General features: G+C 38.0%; 1 protein-coding gene across 1 annotated transcript in view; it reads right to left on the bottom strand.

Moving 5' to 3' along the window:
• Window positions 1–228: 228 nt before the first annotated feature.
• The window catches only part of ADGRL4 (adhesion G protein-coupled receptor L4), an 80,080-nt gene continuing 64,382 nt past the window's right edge, over window positions 229–15,926 (bottom strand). Inside the window, 4 exon segments of the mRNA XM_068406901.1 lie at window positions 229–1,934; window positions 2,455–2,546; window positions 2,549–2,619; window positions 4,195–4,286. Of these exon segments, the coding sequence (XP_068263002.1) occupies window positions 1,872–1,934; window positions 2,455–2,546; window positions 2,549–2,619; window positions 4,195–4,286 (318 nt within the window). The 3' untranslated portion in view covers window positions 229–1,871.

Below are 15,926 nucleotides of genomic sequence, written 5' to 3'. Positions count from 1 at the left end.
TCAATCTCACTGAGCATGCTGAAGTCATTATGTAGTTACTAGAGATGCTTCTTTGTCCAGACAGACTTACTATAAGTTACGTTTCTGTAGGAGATTAAAAATGATGTATTAGTCGATATCCTTCTAAAAACACTCTTTTAAGTAATATGTATCTGCATCTTCCCAAACCTGGAAGAACATATTCAACAGCAAAGGAAATACAGGAAATAATTCAGGGCAAACAATATATAACCATGAGAACTTTTGCCACTGTATTTATTTAATGAAGGGAAACATGTCGAAATGCAAAAGCTGAGCACTTCAGTTTATTCGCATATTTTACATTCAACAGAAATAATTTTTTTTCAGAAAAAAATATTCCTCTTGTGGTCTCCAAAATTTTGACAGAGACATGGAATATACTTAATGAAGCATGTCACTGCAGTGCATAAAATGAAATCCTTGTGTGTAGAGAAAAGATAAAACCAAACAATTTTGCACATTACCAAAAAAAGGTTTCCTTTAATATAAATAAAATTCCAGAGTAGTGCTTTATTTTAACAGACATCACAGCAGTGGGATTTATTAACAACTACATATTTACAGTGTCTCACTGGTAAAAATATTGGGCTTCATCTGAGATCCTAGACGCTTCCTGAGAAGGCAACGTGGACTGAGGATTGCTCAGCACTTCACATAAGCTAGGTGTTAAAAGGGTGAAATTAAAGCATACTTTTAAAATAAGTAAGATGGCAAAGGTGGAACTGCTGATGCATCGTGTTTATGCCCTGGTCCAGCAAAACTTGCACCTCAAGTACTCCCTTGATTTCAGTAGATCTATGGATGCTCCTACGGTTAAACATGGGATAAGTGTTTCAAAACCAGGAGCCTCAGAGGAAGACAACTGTTTGACTCAAAGATGCTATGAGCAGAGAAAACTGCTGTAATTACAATTTTATGTGGTATGGAGGCACAGGACCTTGAATTTAAATCTTCTACGACTTTACTTTTAATTTTATCCTACAAGGTCTGGATTCCAAATATCTCTATCACGCGCCTAACTGGCTTAAGCATCTTCTTCCCACAGCCTCCAAAATCATAGTGCCAGCTTAGCAGATCCCAGTCTTTTTGTCAATTAAATAAAACAAGAACCAGATCTTTTTCAAAGTATTCACAAAATAATCTTTCACTTATAAAATAGCTGTCCCGTCATTCTTGTATCTGATCTGACCTCAGCTCTTTAAATCTAAAGAGTTCTTTAAAAGTTATAAAAATAAAGAATTGATTAATATACAAATATATATTTCAGAGTGATAAGAGAATAATATTAAACAAATTCCTTTTTTAATCTACTTTAAATTAAAAGAAATGTTTTCAAAAGTCTGGGCTGAAGCAGATCTTTATCTATTGACTCTTTAATGGAACCCATTCCCTGCAGATGGCCACATACAACTTAATGTAAGAAGCTCATTACTACAAAAAGACAGTGAACATGTTTCCACTAGCAAAGCAATTCATAAAACCTGCTGTGCCAGTTGGTTTTTGGTATCTTGCTTTCAAGAACTGCAGATATTTCTAATATTAGAAACAAAACCTAAGTCATGAAAAGTCTTGAGCTCCTTTAGAAATTTGCTTCTTTCCCTGGACTTCATTAATATCTGTGTAGCAATAATCAGTTTGGTTTGTATACTGTTTGTATACAGCATAATATAAATGCTCTGCATGAATGCACATGTATGTACAAAACCAGTCAGTAATTCAGTTAAGAGTTATGCCTGCTCACTGGGTCATTTCATACTTTCACAATACCATATTTTTCTGAATATCCGTAACAACATCAGCTAGGTTGCTCCCTTCTTCCACTGAGATGCTCACACATGTTTTCCTTCCATTTATCTCAAGCAGCCAAAACAGCAAGGAACATTTTTGAACAATCTATAATATTCTTCCTGAATCTGAAATAAAAATATTGAAATAAAATATGAAATAGATTTATTAATAGGTCTACATGTCTTTTTACTCATTTTGTACTGCTCCCATTCACGAAGTGTTTTAAGGTGGGACTGCTTTTGACTAGGACAGGATATGGAAGAAAGTATTATCTCAGGATAGTGTGGGTGAATCCTGCTACTAACTGGAAAGACTGGAAGAGAGTTTTATTGCACGTATTGTGTTATTTCATCAGGTAAATGGCAGTATAACCAGTTTTACAATTTGAAAAAATATTTTTCCATGTTTCATACACTGGTTTTAAAACTATGATGCGAGAAGGTAAAAATTGGGCAGAGGTTCTGTCTCCAGTGAAGGCAATAGCAAAATTTCCCCTCTTCCCTCCTTTCCCCCATCACAGGCACAAGAATTTCCTCCCTTGCTCTGAAAAAGTTTTCACCACAACTCCACTGCAGGGCTGGGCACCTGCCTGTGTAGGTACACAAGACTGCCCGAGTCACTGCCCACAAGGAATGGGACACTTACCTTCCTAGACAACACACAAAGAAATATGAAGATGAACATCCCCTGGAATGCATTGAAGATTGTAAAAAGATATGCAGTAACCACAGATCCTGGATGACATGGAGGACCCCGAAGATCCAGGTAGCCCAAGGAGAACGGAGAGCAAGAGCACCTCGTGCACAGGATCTAGAGAAGAAGGAAACATTGCGAACAACATGTGGGCACGTGCTATTTTCCTTCCTTCACTACTTTGGACGGTGAATGCTGCCTGGGCAATTTTTTCACAGCTGCAAAGGTCTGAGAATTGCAAATGCATGGGCTGCGCTTTAGGGTGTGCTGTAGCACTGTGGCATGAATAAGCTCGTATAATCACCGCAGAAGAGCAAAGGAGTAAAACTGGAGGGCCTTAAAACATTGGCTTCTTTAATCTTCAGATATGTTTTCTCTGGTGTACTGCAGCACCATATGATTTGATTTAAATCTCCTGTTAGTGTAATTCCCCAAGGAAAAACATATGTCTGTTATGAAGCATTCCCCCACTTTTCCTCCTCCCCCTTGTCCCCCTCAAAAAATAATCCAGAAAAATGTACAGTATGCTCTTAGGTCAGTACACGTGCATGACATCAAAGGGCTCACAGGCTGTGTCTCATGTTCACTGCAGAAGACGGTGCCAGTTGTAAAACTAGACTTTTTGTTTAATTCTTTCTCTTTTAAAAAATTATTTTTGTTTTTAGAACACAAATGCTCTCAAATAGTTCCTGGGTCAGCATATTGATGCTTTAAAATTACAGGAACTGATTGGCTATGATTTTTGTTCCAACATGCTGTAGAGTCCTGCTCACAGACTTGAGCAAATTACAGCATGTTGTGTTGGAAATGAAGCCACTGATTACTTTCTTATTCATTCTCAGCCCAGTCGTTGCAGGACTTCCTTTGAACAACAGGCATTTTTAGCACTGTTCCTCTGAAAATGAGTAATTTTCAACTTCATTAAAACCAGCTCACCACATGAAGCTACGAAGGGTGAGGAATAAGAGAAAGTAATCAATCAAACAATTGCTAAATCCTAACTATAAATCTAGTGCAATGCATTGAAACTGCAGGAGTGTTCCTAAGCAACACAAACAGTAAGTTGTTTTCAATGTTCCCTGTAGTACACTTGAGCTTTTCCTGCACAAACGGTTTTCAAGGTCCCTATAAATCAGTTTTAAAGAGAGTGAGTTGATGGAAAAATCATAGCAGCATGCAAAGTAAAAATCCTGGAGAGAACCCTCCACACCCCCCCATGCCACAGAAGCACAATGTCCTACTGTAGACTTTTTACAAATAACATGAATGGCTTGATTCTCTTATCGCTATATTACTTGCTACTTCAAGGCAAATATTTTGGTCCTGATTCAGGCGTAAGTTTTGAAATCTGTTTTGGCTTGCATAGAGGCTGTGGAGAGTACTTAAGAAAAAGGGACAATTACTTCTTTAACCTTGCCATCAGGCTTTACTCTCTGGGTGATACAGGCCACTCATTGTATTCCTCGTACACCTCTCATACAACCACAGTGTTACTGTACAAGGTATTGCTCAATGGGAATAAAGATTGCAAAATCTACCTCCAAATCTATATGAGGGGTAACAGAAAAAAAAAATCTTTCTTTTTCTACAAACCTTCCAGAAGATTAAATTGTTATTTTTGAATACTTACTTTCATCTCTGGCTGCATTTAAAATTACAGAAGGTAGAATTTGTATTAAATGGCAAACTTACCTTATATTTTCATAACAACTAACTTCTGGCTTTAACATTGCAGTGTGTCGAAATACTTTATAAATAATCACTCCGAAAGCCAACAAATTAACCTGGGGGGAGTGAAGAAAGGAACTTTTAGTTCAAACCAGGATGCTTTTGAATTTTTATAACTGTTACACATTTAAATCAAACAAGCCAGATAAAGTTTCTGTGTATATGAAACCTACAGAATCCAGTGCCGGGAGGGGAAAAAACCTCACGTTTTTCTGATCCACTTGTATTAAAAAAATATGAGCCCTATAATAAACATTGATCAAACAGGGCTGTAACTCTGTCTTATCTCAACAGTATCACTACCAAACAGTCTGCAAATGTTTATTGATTTTATTGGTAAATCTCTTTGATTTCCTGCTGAGATTTTTTTCCTGTAAGTAGAGATGTTTAAGGAGAGAAAGAGAAGAGAGAAAAGAAAAGAAAAGAAAAGAAAAGAAAAGAAAAGAAAAGAAAAGAAAAGAAAAGAAAAGAAAAGAAAAGAAAAGAAAAGAAAGAAATGGAGAAAACCAAAAAAGCCCCCCCCCGTATTTTCTATTATACTGTATTGTGTAGATCTTGACAAAATGTATGTCTTTTGTTGCTGAATAACATTAATAACGTCATATGTTCTGAGGTCTTTGGGGTGTGAAAACTTTCCAGTGGCAAACAAAAACTTGATGGGTTTACACAAAGAATTTTTAAAAAAATAACTTTGTTTGAAAGCTCACCTTGCTGCGTATTCTCTCATTTTATGTTGTTGTCATAGGTGAATAATTTCAGTATGTTTTTCTTTCCTGCCTTCTTTATAATGGCATCGCTTTATTAGAGTTTGAAACAGAAAAAAGCAACTAAAAGAAGCAGTTTTGCAAAAGATGCTCAGTTATGGTTCTGAACCTCTGCTCGGCTAGGCTTCACTGATCTTTCATTTAAATTTATACTGCATTCCTTTAACAATGTGGATGGGTTTTGCTGTCTTGCTTTTAAAAAAAAAATCTTATTTTGCTTTGCAGCATTTATACATCAGACTCTATTAAAAATGTTTGTAAATGAACCAGGTTTTAGCTGGATGTCATCCAGATACTGTTTGTAGATCCTTGGTTGTAATCCCTTGGTTGGTTCCTGTGGGCTTCCAGCTGTAGACTGAATAGAATTAATGTCTTCCCCAACTTGTCTCTCCAGAAAGACTGTGTGGTTTTCCTCCCTCCTTCTTTTTCTTTAAAAAGAAATCCTCCAAAATGAAAACAAAAGGCTGCTGTAGGAGCACAGCATCACTTTAAAAAGAATCATTTTCATTGTTAACACTTGTTATGCACAGCCTTTTTTGACAGAATATTTTTGTTGTGTCAAGGGGGGAGTAGCTGATGTTAAATTCAGGCTCTGCTTTAATTAGCTGCATGCTCATACTTTAATATAGCATAATGTATTTACAATTTGATAAGACAGGAGATAGAGCTGATTAGCAGTTTAGGGAATTAATCCTTCACTGAATACCTTGTACTTGCGCTGATCGTGAGAGCTATTCTGAAGCCCCTTATATTTAAAATTGTAATCTATAATATCTCCTAAACCAGCAATTTTTCAAAGTTAATTATAAGTCAGTCAGCAGTTGTGGGTACTTATATGCAGACTTACTTTTTATCTTATATTTGTTGGTGAATAATATAACAAATAACTTAGTGCACACACTATAATCTGCATAACCCACGTAATGTACTTATTAATCTGAAAAAGGTAGGGTGAAATGTGATCAAAGTACCACAAGCACGCAAATACACACTGCTACTTCTTCAGAAACTGTTAACAAGATCGCAAGCACAAACCACGCGACCAGCCTTCCTCTCTGCTGGCCTGCCACCAAGATCACTAATGTCAATGAGAGCCTTCCTATTGCCATTAACAGGCTCTGTAAGAAGCCCTATGGGCCAAACCGCCTTATCCTTTGGCCACATAAACCAGCTGCACAACTGGAGAGGTTTTGCTGAGCAAGGATGGGGGCAGGGCCCGAGCAGATGTGGGGCCTCGTGCAGCGGACTTCATTTCTCTTTGTCCCAGCGGGGCTCCTTTACACTATTTACACTGCCCGTTGCACAGGATAATAGGATTTGGCCCTCTGCATTAAAGTAATACCCATTAACTATGATCTTTTCATTCATCAATCCGTTCTAATGGGAATAATCTGTATGTATTGGGGGGCGGGAGAGGTTAACGTCGGCTTCTCGGAGTCAGCTGCCAGAACACAATTATTGTACAATATGTCTCAGGTAGCCTCACAGGAGGTAGTGTTACAGGGTAATGAGGGTGAGCTTAACTTCTGAAATACCCGGTCATTTCCAAGATTTATTAAAGTCTTAAGTCGTTTTTTGCCCCATTTTGAAGCACTCCATTAATAAAAAATACCTATACCAAAGTGCATAGACTGCCTTTACAAAGTGTTCAGTGTCTCAAAACAGTAGCTTTGAGGCAACTGACCAATTTTTTTTCTTTTCAGCCTAAGTTAGAGCCTCTGGCATTGCGTTTTGTCCTTTGGGGGACAAAATAGGCAACAACAAAGTAGTTGCAACTGTCCTGTGACACAGAAATCCAGCAAAACTTGAGGGAAAACAATAACATGAACCCATAGGTAACTCCAGGAGAGAAAACTAGTTAATGCTAATAATGTGTCAAGTGTGGCCTTTAGCGAAAACTGGTAATCTAACAGGCATCCTAACCTTAACATCTTCTGCTTCGATCTGATACGTTGTGTGTTATTTGCTATGAACATAGCAGTAGCATCAGCTATTTCTGGGAACCGTAAAGTAAGAAGTTCATGTTGGATGATTGGACTGAGTAAGAATACTGAGAAGTTAGTTAAACTGAGTAGGACTTAAGGAGAAATGGCCTTTATATAACTGATATCCCCAAAGAAGCCATTTGTATTTCAACAACAGGACAGGAAGTCAAATCACCCAAATGCCTGGCCAAAGATACAACCACTTAAGGCATTTTGAATTTGCATCCAAACTGAGCTTCAAAAAATGAGCCCAAATGGAGGTAGCAAGTTGTAGAAGGCATCCAAAATATAGATAGGCACAAGGAAACCTGGATTCTCAAATCTTCCAGCTGGGACAAACTGAGGGACTTCTGGATGAGAGGCACTGAGACATTTAAAAATGCTTCAGCTGCTACTTATAGCCAAATATTGTGGTTTATACTTACTTTGGTTGTAATCGCGTGTTTTCATTTTTGTAATTAAAGCACAATCTTCAGATCTTGTTGAATAAACCTTCGATGATGTTATAATTAAGGCTGCCTTAAGGTGACAGGCAAGGTGAATGAGAATGAAATGGCAAACGTCAGGCACGCTGTCTCCGGAGTGGCAGCAAGCTGGAGTAGAGCGAGATGTGCAGGGAACTGTGAAACCAAGTTCAGGACAGGCTTTGCACAGTTCTGGAAAGGGCCAGCCTGGGGACTGCTGCTGCCGCACGCTGGCTTTGGGGAGAAGTTACCTGTATAATGAGCACAGCTACTCCGCAGCTTTGGGCAAAGCCATGGCCACAGTTTTATTGAGTGAATAACGACATTACAGTGTGACACGGTCAGTTCTTGTGCCTTTGTTTTCAGTGTTATTACATGGCTGAGCAGTCAGAGAAACCGCTGCATGTCCTGAGACGGGCTTCTCGGCAAGTCTAATAGGCTGAAGGGAATTGCATTGATTCCAAGCCCAGAACTGAATTTTTTTTTTTTTTTTTTTTTTTTTTTAACAAACTACCCCAAACTGCTATTGGGCAAACAGTGCACTCACTCCTTACTACTTCACAAAGGAAACCTCTGACTTCTCCCTGCAAACCCAATTCTGTGAGGTGCTGAGCATCCTCAGCCCCCAGTCCCTCCCGGGGTGGTGAATCAGGTTTCACTCAGAGTGCTCATGGTGCACTACAGGACTAATTTTGATAATTAATCTATTCCTTTTTTCTTTTTTTTAAGTGGTTAATCAAAGGCAACGAGTTGAATAGGGAACAGCCTCTGCTACATAACATCTTCAGGGAATCATTTCTCCTTAAAGATATTTGTAAAAGTATTTTTAGCTTTCTTAAATTCTAGAAACGTTGCAGTATATTTATGAGCAAATGGTAGGAAACTTAAAATATGTTTATGTGAAATAGACATTAAATTGCCCAAAAAAAGGGGAAGAAATTATGAGGATGTCATGAAATGGAGGATTTTGTAGATATAGGCAACTACTTATGTATCTGTATAACCAGGATAATCTCCAAGGAACCACATATCTCATTCGAGCTAGGTTTTATTGTACACCTGTGACTGAGTTCAAAGGGAGGATGGTAAGTGTTTGGTACATCTGTCTTAGGGAGGTCATCTGTGTGAAGGGTCATGAGGATTTAGGACTTTGGAGTGGCTTCTGGCCTCATTGAACCAAAGGCAGATCTGTTAAATGCCAAACTCCCATTGCCTCCAGTACTGTCAAGGCTTTACCTCTGCACATCACAGAGAGTGGCAGTCTCAAGGGATTCACGGGCAACAGTGGACACTGCTGTGGGTTTCACTCTGCAGGTTAGAACTCACATATATCATGGATGCACACTGTGGTATGGAGAAGGATAGTGAAATTTTCCTGCAGTTGTGTTTTGGGGATCTCCATGGTACAGTTCCCATGTTCACAACTGTGATGTTGGTGGGTAAGATAAAGCAGGCAAACAAGGAAGAGTTCAGACCTGTCTAGGGTGGCACAAGTCCTAGGATCAGACCTGACCCACAGCCACAGTATTGGTTTGGATAATTTCCTCTTGTAAAGAAATTCACAGGACAGCAAAAGCAATTGCAAGTTCAAAGAAATTTCCTGGTGCTTTCTTAATCATCTTGTCAACAATAAGGAGGTTTTGCCAAAGGAATTAGCATGGGGAGCTCCGTTCAATCAATCACATGTATTTTAGGATAGGATGGGAAAAGCTGTGTGTGTTGTTAACCTACCTCCACCTAGATCTAGGATGGCTCTGTAAATCTGTCTGCAGATGCCTTCCTCCCTCTGTCTCAATACTACCATGGGGCTAACTGAGCAGAGTACTTCTGCATAGGCTTCTGTAATGAAGGAAAACTGCCCAACAGTGGGCACGGATAGCTCAAGATACTGCTGCTTTGGCTTCTACTCCCAGCAGTTCTGGGACCACTGCAGCAGAATTTCACTCATCCGTAGTTTGTAGAAGAGAATAATAGAGCTGTATGCGTATCAAGACATAATAATATTTATTTGGTTCTTTTTCCTAAGATGAGGATCCAGAAAAGCACTGAGAAAAAATCTCATCTATTGCCTAAGCCAATTACAAACTTCCCTGTTGATTACTAACTGTATTTTGCAAACTAAGCAATAATATAAAAATGAGCACATAGGTCCTAAAATGCTATATGTTCCAAGCTGTTGGAGTTCTGCTAATAGCGCATTGCTTAGCAACTGCTATATTTAAAATACGTCCTTAATTCCACTGTTAAACGTATGTATTTTACATACTGGAAGAGGAACATAATGTTCTGTCCTCAAGTAAATATGATGTTAGTGCTTCACACTGCATGAAACACTCTCTGTGTAGGTACAGAATGACAGCTATTTTTAGTTGTGCACTGAATGGTATGAAATACACAAAATTTAATAAAGCATGAAAAACATCTGCCTGCAAATAAAAATATTTGCACTCATGTTGAAGAGTTGTAGATTCTTTCATAATTAATTACAATTAAATTGTAAGATACCGAGTGAAGTGATATATCATCATTTTGTCCCATCAAGGTAGCTGACAGCTGTCAAATTTGGCAACTAAGAAATCTTTTTTCCTTCCTCCTCCCCTCCCTTTTTTTAAGCAAAACAAAAGAGCACTTGAAAGCTCAGAGGGAAATGGTCCATCTTTCATGGCAGCAGCTCAGTTAGCACCTGGACATCTGGTAAATTGAAACAGATCAGGACGAGAGGCATTCAAGAAAATTTTGTCCAACATTTTTTTGTTGAAAAATGTCAGTTCATTAGCACTAAAAGACATCTACTGTTTTTGACTATACTTTCACCAGGAAAGGCTTCCTGTCTAGGACAGCTTTTCTGATTAAAACCAGAAAGGACACTCCTGAACAATGAAAATCCCTGTGGACAAGGCATTTATCCACAATTTTCTGTTGTACTTAATATTCAGACTAGGCTATGACCCTTAGTTTCTCCAGCCTCTGGACTAGCTATTCACTACTATTGCTCTGTCAGCCCTGCTGGATCTATTCCATGGCATATAAATAATTAAATATTCACTGGAGCAGGGAGACCTGGACCTGCCTCATCCCCCAGTTCCGCATCCAGGACTATCTAAAGATAGATTTTTTTTTTTTTAACAGTGGAGTAATTGTTTAATATGAGACTGAGTTTTTGAGGCTTTTTCCAATACACATGTATTTATAGAATGAAAAAGGAATTGGTAATTTCATATGATATTCTTGTGTAAAAGATACACTCCAGCCTTTCAAAAGTTATTAAAACACTTTAAATACCAGCCTTTTAAGGCTCTCTGGTGTTACAAAGAAGAGAGGGTATAAGAGAGAGGCAGCTAATTCTAAAGATCCAGACATACTAGTTCTGATTCAGTCTGAGCACTTCACATTCAAACTTCAAAAACAAAACCCCCAAATCATTCCCTTTTCCTTTCTTAGTCTCTGCCTCAATAATTGATGAAACCATCTATATGCTGATGTCAGATCTCACAAAAAAGAATGAGAAAATTTCTCCTGCTGCTCTCTTAGGCATATACTTGAATTTTTTACATATATCATATTGAATTTGGCTCTTTCAAAAAATGTCTGAAGTTCAGAGCAGCTGTATCTGTATCAGTCTTGACAATGACCCTCATTATGAATGTTTGAATTAATGAGCCTGTGATGGTCTGAATTCTACCACAGAGAGCAATACATTTCTGTCTCTCTGGCTGTATGGCTAATGGCTGGGTAAAATGACAACATTCAGTGGGTCATCGTTATTTCAGTCAGGGGAGAATGGAATTAAGTTATTAACAATACAACAGTTTAAGCTTCAAAATGAAAATGTATGCCATATTAATTGCATAAAATTGGACACAAGCTGGCAGTCAAACAGTCTGGGTTTGTCTCCTGACTGATTTATCTCATTATCATGTCCCCAGTGAATATACCTTCTCGAACGCTTTAAGTGTACAACAGCAGTCTTATTTGGGAGTAGAAAATGCAACAAAAATATTAACAAACCCCCTTTAGTCTGTATTTTGGGGAAATATTTTCAATAATGCAAGATTAGAATTTTATTATTAAAAGATTTTAATATTTTCACTTGTTTTAAAAGTTAAAACATAGCTGAATGAGTTTATATCAAACCTTGTCTCAGGAAATACATAATTTTCTTGTAGGGTTGCTCTATATGTATGGATACTTCAAAGTTGTTATTTCACATACCTCAAGCTGTAGATTTAGACTCAATGAAATGTGTCCTCTATATTTTTAGAACACTTATAGCAAAATGTAAATAAATAAATAAGTAAATAGACGGTGTTTCTATATTTTTCATCAGAGTAAACAACTTCGCATACCTCTGGATTCAATGTTGTTTCTTATTGGATTGCAAAGCTAAACACATACAGAACTAAATATTTTTATTTATCCTCAGTTCTGCAGCCAAGGGCAGGAGGGATGAACCAATAGAGCTGCATCTGGCCTCAGCCATAAACGTTAGCCCAACTAGATCCGGCGGTAGGACTGGGGTCTGTCTTGCTCTCAGTATAATGAATTACTAGATTTAGTCTTCTCCTTTTCCAAGAAGCTTTTGAGAATGTGTATTTACTTGGATGTTGGTAATGACATAAATCATGCCGTTTAATGAACTGATTCCAGGTGCATCAAAGACTATATGTTACACCTCTCCTATGGTTTCTTTGCATAAATGCAAACCTGTCTTAGGCTGCATCTGCAGCCTTATGTAGGAGCCCTGCAGAAGTATTTTTATCTGGTAAAGAAGGGTGAAATAGTTGTATATTACCTTTTAGCACAACTAGCTTCAGTGAATGGATGAGCTACCAGGAGGGAGGTAGCATCAGGAGTATGACTGAGATGTCGAGCCTGACAGGCTATATTTGCCATTTTGGGAGTGTGAATAGTTGGCAGAAGGCTGTCTGTGCCTTCCACACTTTGCCAAATCCTCTAAAGGATTTGGCCCTTTGCTTTTTAGAAATATTCACAATTCTGCTGTGATGTGGTCACAAAATCCCATGCTGTGGCTTACGATCTTACTCAAAGCCACAAAAAGCTCTTTCAATGACCAAGTGAGATTTCCAAATAGAGTATTCACATGCAATTATTACTGTGAATTTAAATTTGCTTCTCTAAATGGCTGCAAGCATTTATATCAAATCAAATCAAATCGAATCAAATCAAAGGGGTAGTAGAATAGTGGAAGAAAATGTGATTTCAGTGAGAAAATATGTAGTGTGGATGTAGTCATTATGTAATTACTAAGAAAGTCCAAAAGACATCACCAGTCTATGTTAACTATCTAAGGCAAACCTGCAGTGTCCTTTCAATGAACAATTTAGGATATGTGTTTATAGTAACTGTGCTTATAGCAAGGCAATGGAAAGAATCACCAAGAGCGTATTAAGCAATTTAACCCCCCCACCCCAAAAATGGATTCAGACAGTTGTGTGGCTTTCCTGAAAAAAAAACAAACCACTGAGGCTTAATATACATGGATCCGTTAAAATAGTGGGCACAGTTTATCTTGCTAGAAAAGAAGTATGCCTGGGACATTGACCTGCACTGAGCTGTGGGACATCTCAGGAAATCTGCACAGCCAGCTGGCACCTGCAGGCTCTCTTCCCCTTCCCCTTGGTGTCTGCCTGTACTCGCTCACCTGTGGTGTCTGCTTGCTTCACTCTTGATGGCAGAGGACACACTTGTCTTTTCAAAGTCTAGTGTCCTTTCAATGAATCTGAGGAAGAACTTCTCATGCTTTTTCTTATGACACTGCTAGCTAAATTGTTTTAAAAAAATTTATATGGAACATCCTTCAAGGATCTTTGAACCTTATGTGATGAGTTTGTTCCTACGTAACAACAAAAGAGCAAATAATTTTCATGTTTTAGACTAATGACCATGGCCTCTTCTTCCAAGTATTTGCAGGGACTTTGGAACAGGGTCTTTAATGACAGAGGGAAAGAAGAAAAAACCTTAATTTCACGTGAAAGCCCTGATCTTCCTGAGAAACTGAATCCATTGGGTATGGCAGTATGGAAGCTGTGGCTCAGACACTAAAGCTGATCCTGTTCATTGAACAGGGCAAGTACTTTCTGACTCTGATTATTTAGCACAGCAGGTATTGTTGTTGCTGAACAGCATGGCAGTTTGAACAAATCTGTTTCAGCTAAAGTTGCAGACTCAGCCTTTAATGCCACTATGTAATTAATTATCTCCACTTTATCCACAATGGCATAAGAAATGCAATGGAGACACCTTTAACTGAAGCCTCAGAGGGACTAATGAAAAGGGGCCTATGATTCTTTCATAAAGAATAATAAAGCCATTGCTAGTCCCTGGAGGAAATTTATTTCCACTAAAATGGCAAACTGAGGAAAAAGAGTAGATATAAAAAAATGTTTAAAACAGCTATTTTCTGAAAAATGTACAGTAAATGTTACAGAGTATTTTTTTCTCATCTAAGAAACATAACTAGGCATTTATCACAAATAACCCTTTGGAAAAAAAAACCCCACAGAATTTTCCAAAGCATAAATATTCACTAAAAAATGCGAGATGGTGGTATGGCTCGTTGTGATGAACGTCAGAGATCAATCAACTTTTTCCACAGTACCCCTTAGAATATCAAAAAATATCAAGAGTAACGAACATGAGCTGCTTCATTGAAGAGGCAGTGTACCTGATTACATCAGTGTGGTGTGATTGACCTCAGAGGGGCTGCCTTTTATTTTTTCTTTTTTTTTTTTTTTTTAAAATAGGGGCAATGGACTGTCAGATCATGCTCAAATATTGAAGCCTGGGAAAATGTAAAACTTTAAACTCTTTGAATACTTACTTTTCTACAAGAAAGATGTTCAGTTTGAATGGTCTAGATTAGAGTGTTAAGTACATTAAATTTGTGAGTATATGAGAAAATAGCAAAGTAATGGATTTGCCAGGAAATTTTTCTGCATTGATTGCAGCAGTATTACTAATCCTGAATCAACCTAAATATACAGAACTGAATAAGTATTAGAGCTGTCCAATAAGATTTGATGAATGCACTATTCCATTAATTTTACCTTTTTTGTTGAATAAATTATTTGACAAATAACGGTAAAATTCATCAAATAAATTATCTGATTAATATATTTTTTAAGTAATTGACTAGCTCTAATGAATATGCAGGCAGTTTCTTAATGAAAAGCATTACTCTACTGTTAGCCTGCTTTCATCGCTCATATGTCACTTTTTTGTATTTTGTAACTGCAATCTGTATATTTTATTCAATTACCCATTCATTTATACATGGGAAGTTCAAAACAGTACGGTTAATCAGTCACTGCAATACTTAGAAAATTTTTGCTTTACAGTTGATTATTCATTGCATTTATTACATACAGAAATGCCTAATAAAAAGAACTTGGCTTTTCTGAGGACACCTCTCCCAAGAGCTATTCTTGGCTTGTGTGTTCCAAGTCAGGTTTACAAGAATGTTCTGCAAATTGCAGGGTCCGTTTATAAGCCATTTTTGTAGTTGCAAACACTACAATTACCAATTGTTTCAAGAAATCAGAGCTTGAAGCCAAGCCAGACACCTTCAAGGTCCCTGAAAACACACATTAGAGGAGTATAACAAGGAAAAGCATACAGAAGCCACCTCCTCACTGCACAGCGCTGGGATGTTTGGATAAAAGCCACAGAGAGGATTATTTGGATGATGATCAATTTTGGAAGTGTTCCAGCCTCAAAGAACAAGTCTATATTTTGTTATTACAGAGGCGGTCACAACAAAAGATACTGATAGACTGATACAGTTAAATGGCAAATTGCTCCTGTTAATGTTACAACATGTCACACTTCTGAGCCCTGGTTCCTCACAGAGATATGCCAATTTATTGTGACAGTGACAGTGGGTACAATAGTCAAGCCTGCATGACTCTGTCAATACTGCAAAGGTGCAAATCATGTTATCGTGGGTGACTTTGAACTTGCTGCACGAAGCTCAACCGAACAGATTTAATGGGAGAAAGTTGGGGGAGAGAGGTATATTAGAAAGGTTGCCTATAGCTGCACTTGGAGTAACAGCAATTTTCTTCCAAATTTTCCTTTTAATAGTTTGTAGACTTTCATAAGTACAGCATTAATAGTGTTTGTCCAACCCTTCCGAATGACATCGTTTCTACTGCCAGTTGGACAACTAATATATAGCTGTCCCTCACAACAGGTACAAGTGGAGGGACTTATCCTGTGTCCACAGAGTTTAAAAGATGAAGTTTCCAAAAACATCACTGATGCAGAATAAAGCCCTTACATAGGTCTGCTCCCACTCAACACAGAGCGAGCTGTCATTCCAGGGGTGGGGAAAGCCATGTTAGAAGTCCTCCACAACGGGAGGGAGCTTGTTCTTGGCTGACATTACATGCCAATCAAAACTGCAGCTACATTACCCTGCAAACAAACGGTTATTTCCATTCAACACACTTCTCATTACAGGG

This window comes from Nyctibius grandis, chromosome 8 (genome assembly GCF_013368605.1).
Source record: "Nyctibius grandis isolate bNycGra1 chromosome 8, bNycGra1.pri, whole genome shotgun sequence".
NCBI classification, from domain to species: Eukaryota; Metazoa; Chordata; class Aves; order Nyctibiiformes; family Nyctibiidae; genus Nyctibius; species Nyctibius grandis.
The sequence above is the reverse complement of the archived record's forward strand: the minus strand, read 5'-3'. Positions and strand labels throughout refer to the sequence as shown.